This window comes from Malaclemys terrapin, chromosome 18 (assembly GCF_027887155.1).
Source record: "Malaclemys terrapin pileata isolate rMalTer1 chromosome 18, rMalTer1.hap1, whole genome shotgun sequence".
Classification (NCBI taxonomy): Eukaryota; Metazoa; Chordata; order Testudines; family Emydidae; genus Malaclemys; species Malaclemys terrapin.
Window position 1 is genome coordinate 5,363,224 of NC_071522.1, and position 15,436 is coordinate 5,378,659.

The 15,436-nt window shown below is 39.0% G+C and overlaps 1 protein-coding gene across 2 annotated transcripts in view; it reads left to right on the forward strand.

The window, feature by feature from the left end:
* The window catches only part of CLTC (clathrin heavy chain), a 52,446-nt gene that overhangs the window by 30,083 nt on the left and 6,927 nt on the right, over positions 1-15,436 (forward strand). Inside the window, exons 11-31 of one of the 2 annotated variants that reach the window (XM_054008515.1) lie at positions 113-250; positions 808-972; positions 1,148-1,328; positions 3,106-3,269; positions 5,173-5,298; positions 6,058-6,200; positions 6,715-6,949; positions 7,752-7,874; positions 7,994-8,139; positions 8,419-8,602; positions 9,162-9,354; positions 9,966-10,123; positions 10,468-10,632; positions 10,819-10,926; positions 11,083-11,250; positions 11,624-11,773; positions 12,221-12,352; positions 12,541-12,651; positions 12,919-13,089; positions 13,397-13,618; positions 15,196-15,216. In XM_054008515.1, the coding sequence (XP_053864490.1) occupies positions 113-250; positions 808-972; positions 1,148-1,328; positions 3,106-3,269; positions 5,173-5,298; positions 6,058-6,200; positions 6,715-6,949; positions 7,752-7,874; positions 7,994-8,139; positions 8,419-8,602; positions 9,162-9,354; positions 9,966-10,123; positions 10,468-10,632; positions 10,819-10,926; positions 11,083-11,250; positions 11,624-11,773; positions 12,221-12,352; positions 12,541-12,651; positions 12,919-13,089; positions 13,397-13,618; positions 15,196-15,216 (3,204 nt within the window). The remainder of the gene's footprint in view (positions 1-112; positions 251-807; positions 973-1,147; positions 1,329-3,105; positions 3,270-5,172; positions 5,299-6,057; positions 6,201-6,714; positions 6,950-7,751; positions 7,875-7,993; positions 8,140-8,418; positions 8,603-9,161; positions 9,355-9,965; positions 10,124-10,467; positions 10,633-10,818; positions 10,927-11,082; positions 11,251-11,623; positions 11,774-12,220; positions 12,353-12,540; positions 12,652-12,918; positions 13,090-13,396; positions 13,619-15,195; positions 15,217-15,436) is intronic. The other variant, XM_054008516.1, reaches the window with a different exon arrangement.

The window sequence follows — 15,436 nt, forward strand, 5'->3', positions numbered from 1 at the left end:
ACTGCATCTAAACTTTCATATTTAGAAGTAAACTTGTTCACTTCTTGAAATGGAACCTTTTCACTTAAAACTAGTACTGCAGTTCCAAAAAGTACACTTTTTTCCCCCCCAGATTGTGGATGTTTTTATGGAGTACAACCTAATTCAGCAGTGTACTGCCTTCTTGCTGGATGCACTGAAGAATAACCGCCCTTCTGAGGGTCCCCTGCAAACACGTTTACTTGAGATGAACCTCATGCATGCACCTCAGGTATGTCCTATAGATGTCCTCAAACTGAAAGTTGAACAGGTTTTTGTATCTTGTAGCCAAACTTCCATCAGCGTAGGTATGAAAAATGTTAGACATTATAGTAGCTTCTGGGTTTCCACTTTTAGCTTAATGGCTGACTAGTTCTAGACAAAGTTACATTTTAAACTCAATGAAAATAGTATCTAATTTCAAAAGGGGGTTTTCGTTCCCTATTCTGTAGCTAGGATCTGCATATTCCAGGTCTAACAACTTCCCTATTTATACTGTGGTGTAATATTAAGTATCAAGTTAAGCCAACAACCCTTTGTCCCCCGTACTCCCAAAAAAATCTGGACCTGGCTTGAAAGTTCATGCCTAGAATCCTATTAACAACCCTGGATCTAATTCTAGTCTCTTAAGTGACCTCTTTAAAATAGTTACAGGATCTTCTGTAGTTTAGTTCAAGACTTCATTCTGATTTGGGGTAGTAAGTTTTCCTGATGCATCATATGCAGAATCTAATGTATAAACTCCAGAACTAGAATAAACCCAGTCTTGTTCTAACTGTCGTTTTATAGGTTGCAGATGCTATCTTGGGAAACCAGATGTTTACTCACTATGACCGGGCTCACATTGCACAGCTGTGTGAGAAAGCTGGCCTGCTGCAGAGAGCATTAGAACACTTCACTGACTTGTATGATATCAAGCGTGCAGTAGTTCACACTCATCTTCTCAACCCTGAGGTACAGAATCCAAAATCTTGTATAGCTTTGGCTAGCTTACCTTCCAGGATCTTAAAATATCACACTGCAAGGAGTGTGATGATTTTATCTTTCAAATTGCAATATTTATGCAGCTTTAAAATTGGTACTTAATATTTTTATATGGAGAATCTTTGTAATCTTCCTATCTCTCTAGTGGCTGGTGAATTATTTTGGCTCCCTATCAGTAGAAGACTCTCTGGAGTGTCTGCGTGCCATGCTTTCTGCTAACATTCGTCAAAACCTGCAGATTTGTGTTCAGGTAGCTTCAAAATACCATGAACAACTGTCAACACAGTCACTTATTGAGCTGTTTGAGTCTTTTAAGAGCTTTGAAGGTAAGATGCAATAGGTATACTTTGTTTAGCATTACTTCACTGTCTTAAACATATAAAGATCTATTATATTGCAGATGTAATAGTCTGTATGCTAGTGTGTAGAGGAGTGTTGAGGCCATTTGGCAACCTGATGGACATTAGAAAGTTTCACATTGTAGGGCTTGTCTGACCCTCCAAAAGCAACAGTTCAAGAAGTTGGTCTAAATCTGCCATTTTGACTACTTCACTATCCAGTTGCACTCCTGCCGTGAAACTTCTCGGGTAAACTATTTATTAAGTTAGGTAGATTCTTGGTGGAGGCCTTTAGAACAGGGACTGGTAAAAGGATCTCCAGGGGGACAAGGGCAACGTGTCTACATCAAACTTGTATACTTGAGAAGTAGCTGCCAGCTCTCCTACCTTTTTTTTTTTCTATGCTTTTCTAAACTGTCTCTGCTGGTGGCTACTCGTATTTAGAGCTTAGTTCTGTATACTTGTATCTCCTCTACACTCACCCTCTTGTTGGTTACTTTAGTCATTCCCAATTTATTTTTCAGCCCTTTGTGACTGAACTTTATCCACTTTCTGCATCTATATAGGGGGGAAAAAAATCCTAAATGGCCTAGGTGGTACTGCAGATTTTGCTTGGCATGTTGGCCTGTTCCAACTCCCAATGGACTGTTGGAATAGGAATAGATGGAGACACTAGCCCTTGGAAAGCTTTTCTGCCTTTCCTTGTATAAGGAACATCTTGCCTTTGCCATATAGGTGAACAGGGTCCCCTTTCAAAGCTGCTTTCTGTATAAAAAGCCTGTAGCTAAACAGAATTGCCAAAAACTCACTATCAAGCATTGGCCTTTTGGCCATTTATTTCAGTGGGACTTCAGAAAAATGCTTGAGTGTTTATCTGACACAGTAGTTGCTTTACACATGTAATTGTTAAATAACACTTGATCTTAATCCTATCTTTGTGTGGCCTATCACTGCTCTATTTTACACTGCATTTGAGGGCAGTCAAGTAAGTGTTAACTGTTTGCATAGCAGGATCAAACTTTGTGCAAGAGACATTAGATATGTGGCAAAACTGAGCTAGCTGAATATTGCATACTTATAAATGTGTACCTACCAGGGAGCATCTTGGAAGCAGAGCTGCTTAATACGTTCCCAAAGTATGCCATGTATTCGATTCTTCAACCACATGGGGAAATTAGTAATGGAAGTGAATGGCTGTTTCAATTGGCATGCTTGGACCATGATTCAGCTACAGCTTGAGTGTAGAGGACCAATGACCGACCAAAGTGAAGGAAGGAGTGACTCTTCCTAACCAGACTGGACTATAAATAATGCATCTGACAAAGTGGGTATTCACCCACAAAAGCTTATGCTCCAATACATCTGATAATCTATAAGGTGCCACAGGACTTTGTTACTTTTTATAAATCTTCAGTTACTTGTCTGGAGCAGATGGACTTGTGTAACCTATGCCCTAGGGAGAGGGATTTGTGGCTTTGCTATTGCTTGCATGGCTCCAAAGAGCCTAATAAACTATCTTCTGTGCATGCTTTCTCTTCCACTGAAGAGATTACAGTACTGCACTTCAGCTACAATTCCACTGGTGTGTTTGTTCCATCCACTGTTCAGCTTCTCCAGTTCAAATATGTCTACTTGGGCATTGCATGGCTACTCTGCTGCAATCTGAGACTTAAGAGAAGTCCTTTGCACAAACTGCATCACATCATCAACTTGATTTTTATTTGATATGAAAACCATTAATCTGGAGTCTTTTGTTTCCCTTAAGGTCTATTTTATTTCTTGGGCTCAATTGTAAACTTCAGCCAGGACCCAGATGTTCACTTCAAATATATCCAAGCTGCATGCAAAACAGGGCAAATTAAAGAAGTGGAACGAATCTGCAGAGAAAGCAACTGCTATGATCCAGAGCGTGTTAAAAACTTCCTCAAGGTAAAGAGTCTGACTAGCACTACAGTATTTTCTATTTTGCAGCTGGATTTCTTGTTACTTATCACTACTTAGTGGTGTACCCTAGTGGGAGTGGATATCTTGAACAGACACTCTGGATTGCACAAAGTCCAAAAAAGAGTTCTTAATCTGTTTCTAATATGGAGACCTTCTGTAATATAGGAAAGATGAATGCCGTTCCTCAGGCTGCATGTGCATCCATAAGTTAGCCGATATTATCTGTATTGGAGGATACTGCTGAGGCAGTCTGTTCCCTAGCATCTTAGAGGTGGACACATTGAATAAACAATCTTAACTAGAACATATGATGCCAGCTGAATTTAATTACATGAGCTATGAATGGAAAAAGTTCAGTCTTTTTTTCCACACTAATAAATGCTGTAATCTCCAATCCCACTTCAGTTTCTTACTACTACAGGATAGCCGTTCTGAGAAAATAACTAATGGAGAATTAGTGGTATCCATAACCTGAAATCAGTAGAGCAAATCTTCAGGTTTGAGGATGGGAAGATACCATGTATGAAGTTGCCAACTGGCTACTGATTTTCATTGTTACACTTTCTAGAGCCATGTCAGTCCATAAGACTAGCTAAGGTTGTTTCTAAATAGACTTGCCAGAGAATCAGCCTTTATCTGGGAACATTTCCTGCCTTCACATTTTGTCCTGGTTGTATAGCCATTTAGTGGTGTGTGACAGCAAAATCTGTTGGCATAATACACCTATTGCTACTTACGACTTCTCAGATCTGTTGTGCAGAAAAACTGATTAATGTCCCAGAAAATAAACTTTAAGAGAAAAATGTTGCTATTATTGGGGGAAGGTTTTTGTGTATATAACCTAGCAGGTCTTTCTATCAACAAATTATCCTCAATGAATGGTTACTGTGTCGTCAAATTCCTGATGGAAGCTATTATTTTTTGTGCTGTTCCTTGTGTCTGTGGAATGTGCAGGACATGTACCAGGTAAATCCCCTCCCTCCCCCCAAGAGTAGGTCTCCCCATCTGTTAACTCCTTCAGTGTCAATTTGTATGTAGAATTACATTCTGGGATGTGCATGTTAAACCACTTTCAGTAGCTGGGTCTGACATGGTTGATTCTTCAGGGTACTCTAAATGTACAGTATTTGGCTCCCACTCTAGCTTAATTAGACATGTTGCCTTTTGCCAGATAACTTTGGGGCATTCATTCTCAAAGGTCTTTGGACATACAGGCTACTGATGCACGCTCTTATTTATTTTTCTTTTTATTTTGACCTCTGCAGTCACAAGTCAATGATTCAACAATGCAGTAGTTGGGTAGGTTCTTAATAGAGATGTGACTCTGCACAGGTATCCTAGTTAAACTCACAGTGGGTTCCTTGGACACCAGAGATTCTTCAGATTAAGGTGTGAGGTGAGAAACAGGAGCTCAAATCATGCATATCTAGTTGTCTCTCATATGACTGAGACTACATCCTTAAAATGGTTTTATTAGACTCCTATTGCAATCCCAGAGTGTTAATCCTGCACGCTGAACACCAGTGGCAGTTCACAAATACTGAAGTATAGCTTAGGTTTGTTATACTTGTCCTGTGTTGTAAAGCTGTTTTGTAGATGTGGGTGTGTCAAGGACCAGTGACTGAAATTTCAGATGGTTTTTTGCTCTAGGTATTATAAACAGGTGTAAACCTTGACAATTCACTATATGTGCATGAACTGGGAACAATAGTAACATGCTGTCAGGTAAATTAGTTTAGGAAACCAAAACTGAGATTTAAAAACAGTAAACTCTCTCTGATCAGACTGGTCTCCTCAGACTTGCCTCATTTATTAACTCTTTCCAGTTTTAATGTAGTAACTCATAGCTCTGTTCTTTCTTTTATTTTTTCCCCCCCCCTCTTTGCAGGAAGCAAAACTGACTGACCAGTTACCACTGATCATTGTATGTGATCGTTTTGACTTTGTCCATGACCTTGTGCTGTACCTGTATAGAAATAACCTCCAAAAATATATTGAGATTTATGTACAGAAGGTAAGAGCCAAATGTCCAGAGGGACTTAAAAGCGTCTGTCCAAATGGCTTGATATGGTCTCATCCAGTTTCTTTTCACAAGAACTGTCATGGCTACAAATGCATGCAATACCAACACCACAAAATTCATAATCTAAATCACTTCTAACTAATCCACTTCCCAGTTTGCTATCAGACTTGGAGAGGATGTTAACCAAGTAACGTCCTTTGTGCTCTCAACAAATAGCTGTATAATCTTTTATCTCCTGTGTGATAAATTGGTTCTGCTTCTGGCCACCTTAGTATTGAAAACAGACCCTTTTCTGGGAAGGAGGGTTCAACCTCCAAAATATTCTGACTTGACTCTTCATTATTAATTCCTTCTGTTTGTACAACAAACCGTTCCCCCTCCATGAAAGCTAATATAGCTGCTGCATTTGAGGGGAATGCCACAATGGCCTAAAACCTTTCTTTTCTTCAGAATGAGAATAGCACATTACATAGTTCACATACTTAGCCCTGTTGCTGAAGTCTGAGGAAGTTGTAAGTTCTTGCCAATCTTCACATGATTGAGGCAGATACTATGGATTTCTCAACTGGTCATAGTCTTCAGGAGCTTGTCTGAGTCCAGGCAGGGAAAATGGAGCAGGCCCACTTGAAGTTGAACAATATTCTAGCAATTCTCATACATATAAATGGATTCTCAGGGAAGGAAGATGCAATATCTCCATGGTTTGGTACTCCAATTTGTCACTTTAGTAAAGTGTTCTTGTTGCCCTAGGTGAATCCAAGCCGTTTGCCTGTTGTCATTGGGGGATTGCTTGATGTGGATTGCTCTGAAGATGTGATAAAGAACTTGATTCTTGTTGTGAGAGGTCAATTCTCCACTGATGAGCTTGTTGCAGAAGTAGAAAAAAGAAACAGGTATCCAACTCCACAAATAACAATCTCTGTACACAGCTTTGAATTAGAGCTAATGTTTGTTCCCTCAGAATAAACTTTATCAATTTCTGATAGTTTGTTAGGCCCTAGACTTTAACCAATCTGAAAAGGGGGAAGGGTTTAGACCTTCATTAGGCTACTGTGCTTAGTGATTTAAATTATAAAAGACAAATTATAGCCTTGTGACAAGTTTCTCCCTTAGCTTCCAGTAGCGTCCTGTATGGGACACTGGGTGAGCTAATGGAAAAGAATAGATAATCTTTAACTGTAGACTCTTGAGGTGCATCTAGATGCTTTGATGGCATTGCAATTAACTTAATGGAAGTGGCTTTGGTTTTTGGCATTCAACGAACTAGATATCTTTCAATAAAGAAAACTAGAGAGAGATACTCATCCTCCTACCATTGTGTATAATGCCTTCAGGAAGAAACTGGGGCGGTCTCTGGGTTGATAGATCCTGCAGGCTTGTTAATAAAACTAATATATTTTGTTCTAGGCTAAAATTGCTACTTCCATGGTTAGAAGCAAGAATTCATGAGGGTTGTGAGGAACCTGCTACTCATAATGCACTGGCCAAAATCTACATAGACAGCAACAACAACCCAGAAAGATTTCTGCGTGAAAATCCCTACTATGACAGCCGTGTTGTGGGGAAGTACTGTGAGAAGAGAGACCCTCATTTGGCATGCGTGGCTTATGAGCGTGGGCAGTGTGACTTGGAGCTTATTAATGTGCGTATATCCAGTGAGTTCAGGAAAATGGGGTGGAATCGCCCACAAAGTAAAAAAACTACTTGAGTGATCTTGAGGAGATTTTATGCATTACTGCAACAAACTTCTGCTTTTGCAGCTAAAGTTACAAGTGGGAATTAACTGGCATAAGTATAGCACCATGAACTTTTTTTAAAAAATTTCTTTTTTAAAACTGCATGTCCCTGTTAGATTGCTTTTTCATCTAAATGAAACTCTTCCAAGGATCTGATCCAAATTTGAAAGCCGTGAGATTCCTTTGAATTACCACAGTGGCAGTGTGTTGTGGAAAGTCCTCAGATTTCTGGTGTAAATCTTGGAATGAGCTTTACTTACTGCCAAATTCACACCACATAATTAGAAGTTAACTTGTTGGTCTCCCCAGGCCCAAGACTTGGAGATTTAGAAAGTGCTTGTCAGTGACCTAAGTACACTTCTACCTCCAATATAATGCTGTCCCCAGGAGCCCAAAAAATCTTACTGAGTTATAGGCAAAACCATGTTGATCAAAGAAAGTTCGACATCACCGAAGTGCGCAGCGTCTCTTCTCCCCCCCCCCCCCCCCCCGGAGCACTGCTTTACCGTGTTATATCCAAATTTGTGTTCTATCAGGTTGCATTATATCGAGGTAGCGGTGTGTGTTTCACCCTGGCTTAGCACAGGGGGATGGACTAGATGACCTCTGAGGTCCCTTCCATCCTTAGATTTCTATGAATCTATTAAATAAAAGTTTGCTTTAAGTAATTTCAGATGAATTCACTTATCTACCTTTTTGTCATTTTAGGTATGCAATGAAAACTCCCTCTTCAAGAGCCTCTCGCGTTACTTAGTTCGCCGTAAGGATCCTGAATTGTGGGGGAGTGTACTGCTGGAAAGCAATCCTTACAGAAGACCACTTATTGACCAGGTATAGTCTCCTCAAACTTCCTACTACTTGTAACATGACAGAACAAGCTATAATTGAAAGTGAAATATTTGCAACTTGCTGACTATAGCTTCTCCATGGCTTGATTCTTCTATCTATAGGTTGTGCAGACTGCGCTGTCTGAGACGCAGGACCCCGAAGAAGTGTCTGTTACTGTAAAAGCTTTCATGACTGCTGATCTTCCCAATGAGCTCATTGAACTGCTGGAGAAAATAGTTCTTGATAACTCTGTGTTCAGTGAACACAGGTGGGTAAAAAGTTCTAAGCCATACATAGGAAGCTACAACAAACTTCACTGAAGCCATCTAGCTCTGTGCTAGGGCTTGCTGCCGTAAAATTCCAGCTGCTTTGGGGAGTAAACCTTAATTTTAGGCTCATTCTTTGGTTTGGGGATGAGAGTTTAGGATGGTGAAGTCCTTGGATTTGAGTTTCATACAGTATTCACCCCTCTAACAATAGCCAGTGACTTTAATCCGTGAAGTAACTGACTCAGCACTCATTAATAGCCTTGTCTATTTCTTACTAGGAACCTGCAAAACCTCCTCATTCTCACAGCTATTAAAGCTGACCGTACTCGTGTTATGGAATATATCAACCGTCTGGATAATTATGATGCTCCAGATATTGCTAACATTGCTATCAGTAATGAGCTTTTTGAAGAGGCTTTTGCCATCTTCAGGAAATTTGATGTCAACACTTCAGCTGTGCAGGTATCATAAATTCTAGTCTGATTCTCCAATTAGGAAATCTTTAAGCTCTCGAGACAGCATAAAAGCCTGAATGGTGGAGTGTGCTTCTGGCTCTGATGTTCCACTTTTTTGAAGTGGACTACCAGCGGTAGCATCCCCTTCCAAAGATGACAGGACAGTCACCTTCCTATTGCTTCCTGGCTTATCTAGTGTTTTTTTTTTTCCCCCCTCTTTCCACCCCAGCCCCAACTGACATTTGGTCTCAACTTGGATTATACAAGCCTTGAGTGTTTAAATCAGAGCTACACAGCAGAGTTTAGACTTTAGCCATATTCTACTTATGCATTCTTAGGCTTGCCCCTTAAGTTTCTTGCAGAAGGTGGAAGAGAAGTTAGCAGTTCTTGGGAGAGTCATGCTGAGCATTAGCGAGACTGGCTCTCAAAGAACCAACAAAAAAACTTGATTACTCACTGGTCTAAAGAAAAAAACAAACTAACGTATTGAGTGCAACCATTAGTTGTCTGGAAACCTAAAATTAACTTTCTGTACAGATGGTGATTGCTGTGCATCATTTCCTCAGGTATTGATTGAACACATTGGAAACCTGGATCGTGCCTATGAATTTGCTGAACGCTGCAATGAGCCTGCTGTATGGAGTCAGCTTGCTAAAGCCCAGCTTCAGAAAGGGATGGTAAAGGAAGCAATTGACTCCTACATTAAAGCAGATGATCCTTCCTCCTACATGGAAGTTGTTCAAGCTGCTAATGCTAGCGGTAGGATTTCCAGTTTTTCTAGTCTTTCTGAATCTTCTCTACTGTTCTCGTATGTTCAGATACCTGAAGTTTAACCAAAGCATGTCAGCCGTGTTTGTCATTTAAATGACACTACAGTCTCTTATGGGTAGCTCTAAATTCTGCTGAACTAGAGAAATGTGTTCAATCTTGTGTATGTCCTGTATCTCGGAATACTAAAATGATCAAAGGTCAAAACTCAGGTTGACATTATCATCAAATGAGTATATATCACTGCTAGCTCCTCTGCAGTTTTTACTGCCCTCTCCTGGTCAGCTGTTCTGGCTGCACAGAGTTAAATTTTCCCTAGGCTTCTGAATTCTGTGCAGTGAATTGCTTTTAACAACTCTAACAATAGTAAAGTAAAATGCAATTTAACTGTTAGAGCTTTAAATGTTTGCTGTAGTCAAGGGGGGAAACAATTAACTCAGATCATCTTTACTTTAGCCAGGACCAAGGTGTTTGCTACCTGCAGAAATTCATTGTAAAACTAACTTAACAGAGCAAACTTCCAGTCCTGTTTATTCTCTTAAACTATAGGTGATTCAATCATGAAAAGTTTACCATTTTTAATTTGAAGTTTCTTCACCTAGGGAACTGGGAAGAGCTGGTGAAATACCTACAGATGGCACGCAAAAAAGCCCGGGAGTCCTATGTGGAGACAGAACTCATTTTTGCTCTTGCTAAAACAAATCGTCTAGCTGAGCTGGAAGAATTCATAAATGGACCTAATAATGCTCACATACAGCAAGTGAGTTTCTACTCTTGGTTCCCTAGCTGTCATAGTAATAGGATTTTGGGGTTCAGCCAACAAAAATGCCAAGCTTTGGCCTGCCAAGAAATTGTTGGGTTTAATGTAATGTAGTTCAAGAAGTCTAAATACAAAACTTGAGGCAGAGCTGACATTTGTCTAATAGCTTTAGACATGACTAGCTAATGGCTAGAACTTGCTCAGACTTGGGGATGGATCTAACTTGAGAAGTATATCCTTAAAATAATATCCATTTGTCACTAATATATAAAAAAATTCTATTCTTATTATAGTATAAATACTTGTGGCTTGTTTAGAAGACTAATGTTTCAACTTAATCTTAGGTTGGTGATCGCTGCTACGATGAGAAAATGTACGATGCTGCTAAGCTATTGTATAACAACGTGTCAAACTTTGGCCGTTTGGCATCCACATTGGTTCACCTAGGTGAATACCAAGCAGCTGTTGATGGTGCTCGGAAAGCAAACAGCACTCGAACATGGAAAGAGGTAAATTACCCTATCTTAAGAGTTCAGCTCAGCAAAATATATCAAAGGAGGTTGCCTCTGAGATCACTGATAGTGTTTCTTAAATCCTAATATACCGATGTTGACAAGACTCTTCAGTATACAATTGCATAAAGCTGTGCTTTTCATAAACTGGACAAAACTTAATTGTTATCCCCTGAATTTCAGGTTTGCTTTGCATGTGTTGATGGGAAAGAGTTCCGTCTAGCCCAGATGTGTGGACTTCATATCGTAGTGCATGCAGATGAATTGGAAGAGCTCATCAACTATTACCAGGTAATGAAGAGAACATGTACTAGATACTCCTGATTCTAATGCTACTGAAAGCATCAACCAACATACCTACACAGATGCTATTGTAACTCAGTGTTACAGGATCACCTTTGCTTCAAACTTGCTACAGCTGGTCTTTAACTGCACCTGTCTTTTAAGGATCGTGGATACTTTGAAGAGCTGATAACTATGTTGGAAGCAGCACTGGGACTTGAGCGTGCCCACATGGGAATGTTTACAGAGCTAGCAATTCTCTACTCCAAATTCAAGCCCCAGAAGATGAGGGAGCACTTGGAACTATTCTGGTCCAGAGTCAACATTCCCAAGGTAACAGTCTTGAAACTATGTGAGATGTCTTTAAGCCGTTCTGGATAGCATGTAGAACAGGTAGTTGCATAAAAAGAAACTAAAGTAAATTTTAATAAAATTAAGATTTTCACGCTTAATAATAAAACCACCTGATCTATTAAGCTTCAACACTAATGAAATACCAGGATGAAAATAAATCAGTGCTCTGAAGTTAAGTGATGGATTTCAAAGTTGAAAGAGTGCTGAAAGCTATTGATGACAGACCACAGGTCCACTAGCCTGTGTTACGCAGGAGGTCAGACTAGATTATCATAATGGCCTCTTATGGCCTTAAAATGTATTTATTTGATCTATTAAATTTTGTATTTAAACACTTCAATTCTGTGTACAGGTGCTAAGAGCTGCAGAACAAGCCCATCTTTGGGCAGAGCTGGTGTTCTTGTATGATAAATATGAAGAGTACGATAATGCCATCATCACAATGATGAATCACCCAACAGATGCATGGAAAGAAGGACAGTTCAAAGATATCATCACCAAGGTACTGCCTGATCCTGTGAGAAATGCCTCTTTAAAGACCACACCATTCTGCATGTTTTATTTGTATTCTAATCAGGAGACCATTAGCTAGAAACTATCCTAGCTTTAAAAACTGATACTAGTTTCAGCATAACTTTTTTTTTTTTTTTTTTTTTTTCCCTCTACATCACTGTTAAGCTTATGTCAGGGACCCTGGGTATATGGTAAAAAGCCAAGTAGACTTACAATGCCACACATGATTGATTGGATTATCCTTTGATGGTTTATATTTGAGCAAATCTGAAATCTCTAAAGTAAAATTTCTTAATGCTGGTAGGCATGTTTCAGGTAACTTAAGCATCTTATTTTCATTAGAGGTAATGAACCAGAAAAACCCATGCAGAAATGTATAAACGCCATAGAACAAGTACTTAAAGATCTATTAAATGATCCTCTTTGCTGTCTCTAGGTGGCCAATGTGGAGCTGTATTATAAAGCAATCCAGTTTTATTTGGAATTTAAACCCCTGTTGCTCAATGATTTGCTGATGGTGCTGTCTCCCCGGCTGGATCATACTCGTGCTGTAAACTTCTTCAGTAAGGTAATTGGTTTTTATTTTCCTATAATTATGAAATGCTTTACATGTGGAGATAAAGCATTTGGCTCCATTTAAAGGTTTTTGACTCCAATTGAGTGACAGTGAATGTTTGTCGCAGATACATCTACAAGCTTATAATGTGCTATGCTGCTATATTCAGGATTCTCATGTCAAAACATCTTCTCTTAAAGGCTAAACAGCTTCCACTTGTTAAACCCTACTTGCGCTCAGTTCAAAACCACAACAACAAATCAGTGAATGAGTCTCTGAATAATCTCTTCATTATAGAAGAAGACTATCAGGTAGGCTTTTTAAAATGTTGTGCCCTTGTTGTTTAAAACACCTTTCTTTAATGCATGCTAATTGGTATAGATAATGAACTGGTATAACTATGCATCCATTAACTGCAATAACAAAGACTGCAGGATTACTTAAGATCCTGAAAATCTACTCAAGTTTGAGCAAAGGAACTCTGCAAACAGCTCAGGTGTTATCTAAAACATAAATTGACCCTTTCTGGAACGCAGTTAAGCACTGAGGTTTCAATGACTAATTCTATTCCAATTCAGGCTCTTAGGACATCTATAGATGCCTATGACAACTTTGACAACATCTCCCTTGCTCAACGTTTGGAGAAGCACGAGCTGATTGAGTTTAGAAGAATTGCTGCATATCTCTTTAAAGGCAACAATCGCTGGAAACAGAGTGTAGAACTTTGCAAGAAAGACAGACTATACAAGGTGACAGACTGGAAAATGTAACATTAAAACTATGCAGACTGATGTTCACATAGCTTACTTTAATATCAGTGATCCTACCCCCTCTGGTGGTAGTGCTATAATGTACTTAAGCTCGTTTTGCATCTTGGAAGCCTAAATCCCCAAGATCAAGTAGGGGGTGGGGGGATGTGGGTGTCTAGTTGGTGGTTTGTTTTTTTTAATGGCTCATTACTGCTTTGACCAAACTTGGTATGCCTAGCACAGTTTCTGCTCCAGTGTGTTAAGTGTGACCTTTTTTTTATGAGCAGTTCTCTTGTCCTTTTTATAGGATGCGATGCAATATGCTTCAGAATCCAAAGATACAGAGTTAGCAGAAGAATTGCTGCAGTGGTTCTTGCAGGAAGAAAAAAGAGAATGTTTTGGAGCTTGTCTCTTCACCTGTTATGACCTTCTAAGGCCAGATGTTGTCTTGGAAACTGCATGGAGGCACAACATCATGGACTTTGCCATGCCCTACTTTATTCAGGTCATGAAGGAGTATTTGACCAAGGTAAGAGCTTTTTCTGTTTTAGACTTTTTTTTTTTTCACCTGCCACGAACATTGGCTTTGTCAAATGTCTGTCTTGACTTATGTTCACTCTTCTTTTCAGTTCGTCGGGGTGGGCAGGGAGCTTCACTTTAAAGTCCTACCTGCTAGGAAAAATGAAACATCCACACATAGTTCCCTAACTACCAGTTAGAAGAACCGGCATCTGTAATAATTCTCTGCTTAATACAAAGATAATGTGATGCTTGCTCCAAAACTTTCTCCTTGTCAAACTGTTCTTCCCCCTAGACTATGGAAGTCTGGAAACTACCCATGTATTATGGGTTAGCATGCCCAGGTTTAAAAAAAAAAAAAAAAAAAAAGGCAGTTAAGTCGACAGGAGTATTAGAACAAGATGTTTTATATATACTCTTGAATCTACACATGTCTGCCATGCTCTTTAGTGAAAAACAGTGTTTTGGATAGCTCAGCAATTACTTGAATAGTCAAAGGATACAATTTGTCATTTCAATTCACTGTAATCCTCTCAATCTAGACTCATTTTGGGGTGGAATCTCTCTGGAAAGTTAAGTGTTATGAAGCAGACTACTTGAATGTATATTCAAGGACATGTATGGGTCTAGTTCCATAAGACACTCAACTCTAGTTTTAACTAGCCTCTTTTCACTCTTGCTTGCTTTTTGTTTGAAAAAATCCTTTATTTTCAGGATGCTTTCCTTCCAGGAAAACTCTCCAGATAAATCTGAGACTATATAAGAATTTTTTTCCTCTGGGGCTTTACGTATGTATAAACCTCCAGAAAAAGCCATAAGCTATTTAACTGTAGCACCCGTTTGTTCTTAGTGTTTTCAATTCCAGTGTCACTGGACTCTTCTTGGACAACTTCAGCTACGCTGACTTCGCTGAGCATTTTTTTTCGTCAGTCGTTTTCCATCCATCTTATTCTTTGGACTCCCTAATTTTTATGATAAAGCTTCTGCAGCTAGGGACTTCTAGGTAATCTTACTTTGAGTGATAAAACAAGTAATGCATATTTCGTTGCACAGAGGATTTGCCTGTTAATGTTCAAAGGGATGGATATATATATATAAAAAAAATTTTTTTATGGCTGTTCTAGAGCCACTTGTTGCAGAGTCAAACTGGTGCAGAAAATTTTTGGCAGAAAGCAACTGGTGTTGGTTTCTAAAGAACTACTTTTTCAAGTGTATCCTATTGGTGGTTATGGGATACTTTGACATCTGTCCAAACTAATATCAATGTTACCTTTTTTTGAGTGTGCTAGTCTTGAATTAGAACTTTTAGTGCATCTATATTAAACATCTACTATAAATGGTGTAAAAGGATTTACCTTATTGTATTCTTAGTTTGACTTATCAGTCAAACACTAGTAACCAATACAATCCACAGTTGGCTTTCTGAAGCAGATACTTCTGGTGTTTCATTTGTTTTTACTTTTCCTCTTGTATCTTATCAATTAACTGTGTTTTTCCCTGATTTTTATGTTGCTAATTCTACCATTATATGCTACATATGGAATTTGATTTTTTTTTTCTAAGCTGCACTTCTGAATTCCTTTGCAGGTTGATGCAATAAAGGAAAAGGTGAAAGTTGATTCTTTTCCATCTTTAAGTCTGGAGGACTAAGTCTAAAGAAACTGCATGAGTTTTTTTCCTTCCTACCTTTACTACACTGCTGCTACTGCTTTTTTCCCAACAATATCTCACTAAAGCCTCTGCAAATTGTTAAAATTACAGTAGTTAGAACTGTAGGACAAAAGTAGATACACTTGCTACTAATCGGCTAATAGACTCTCTTCAGGAA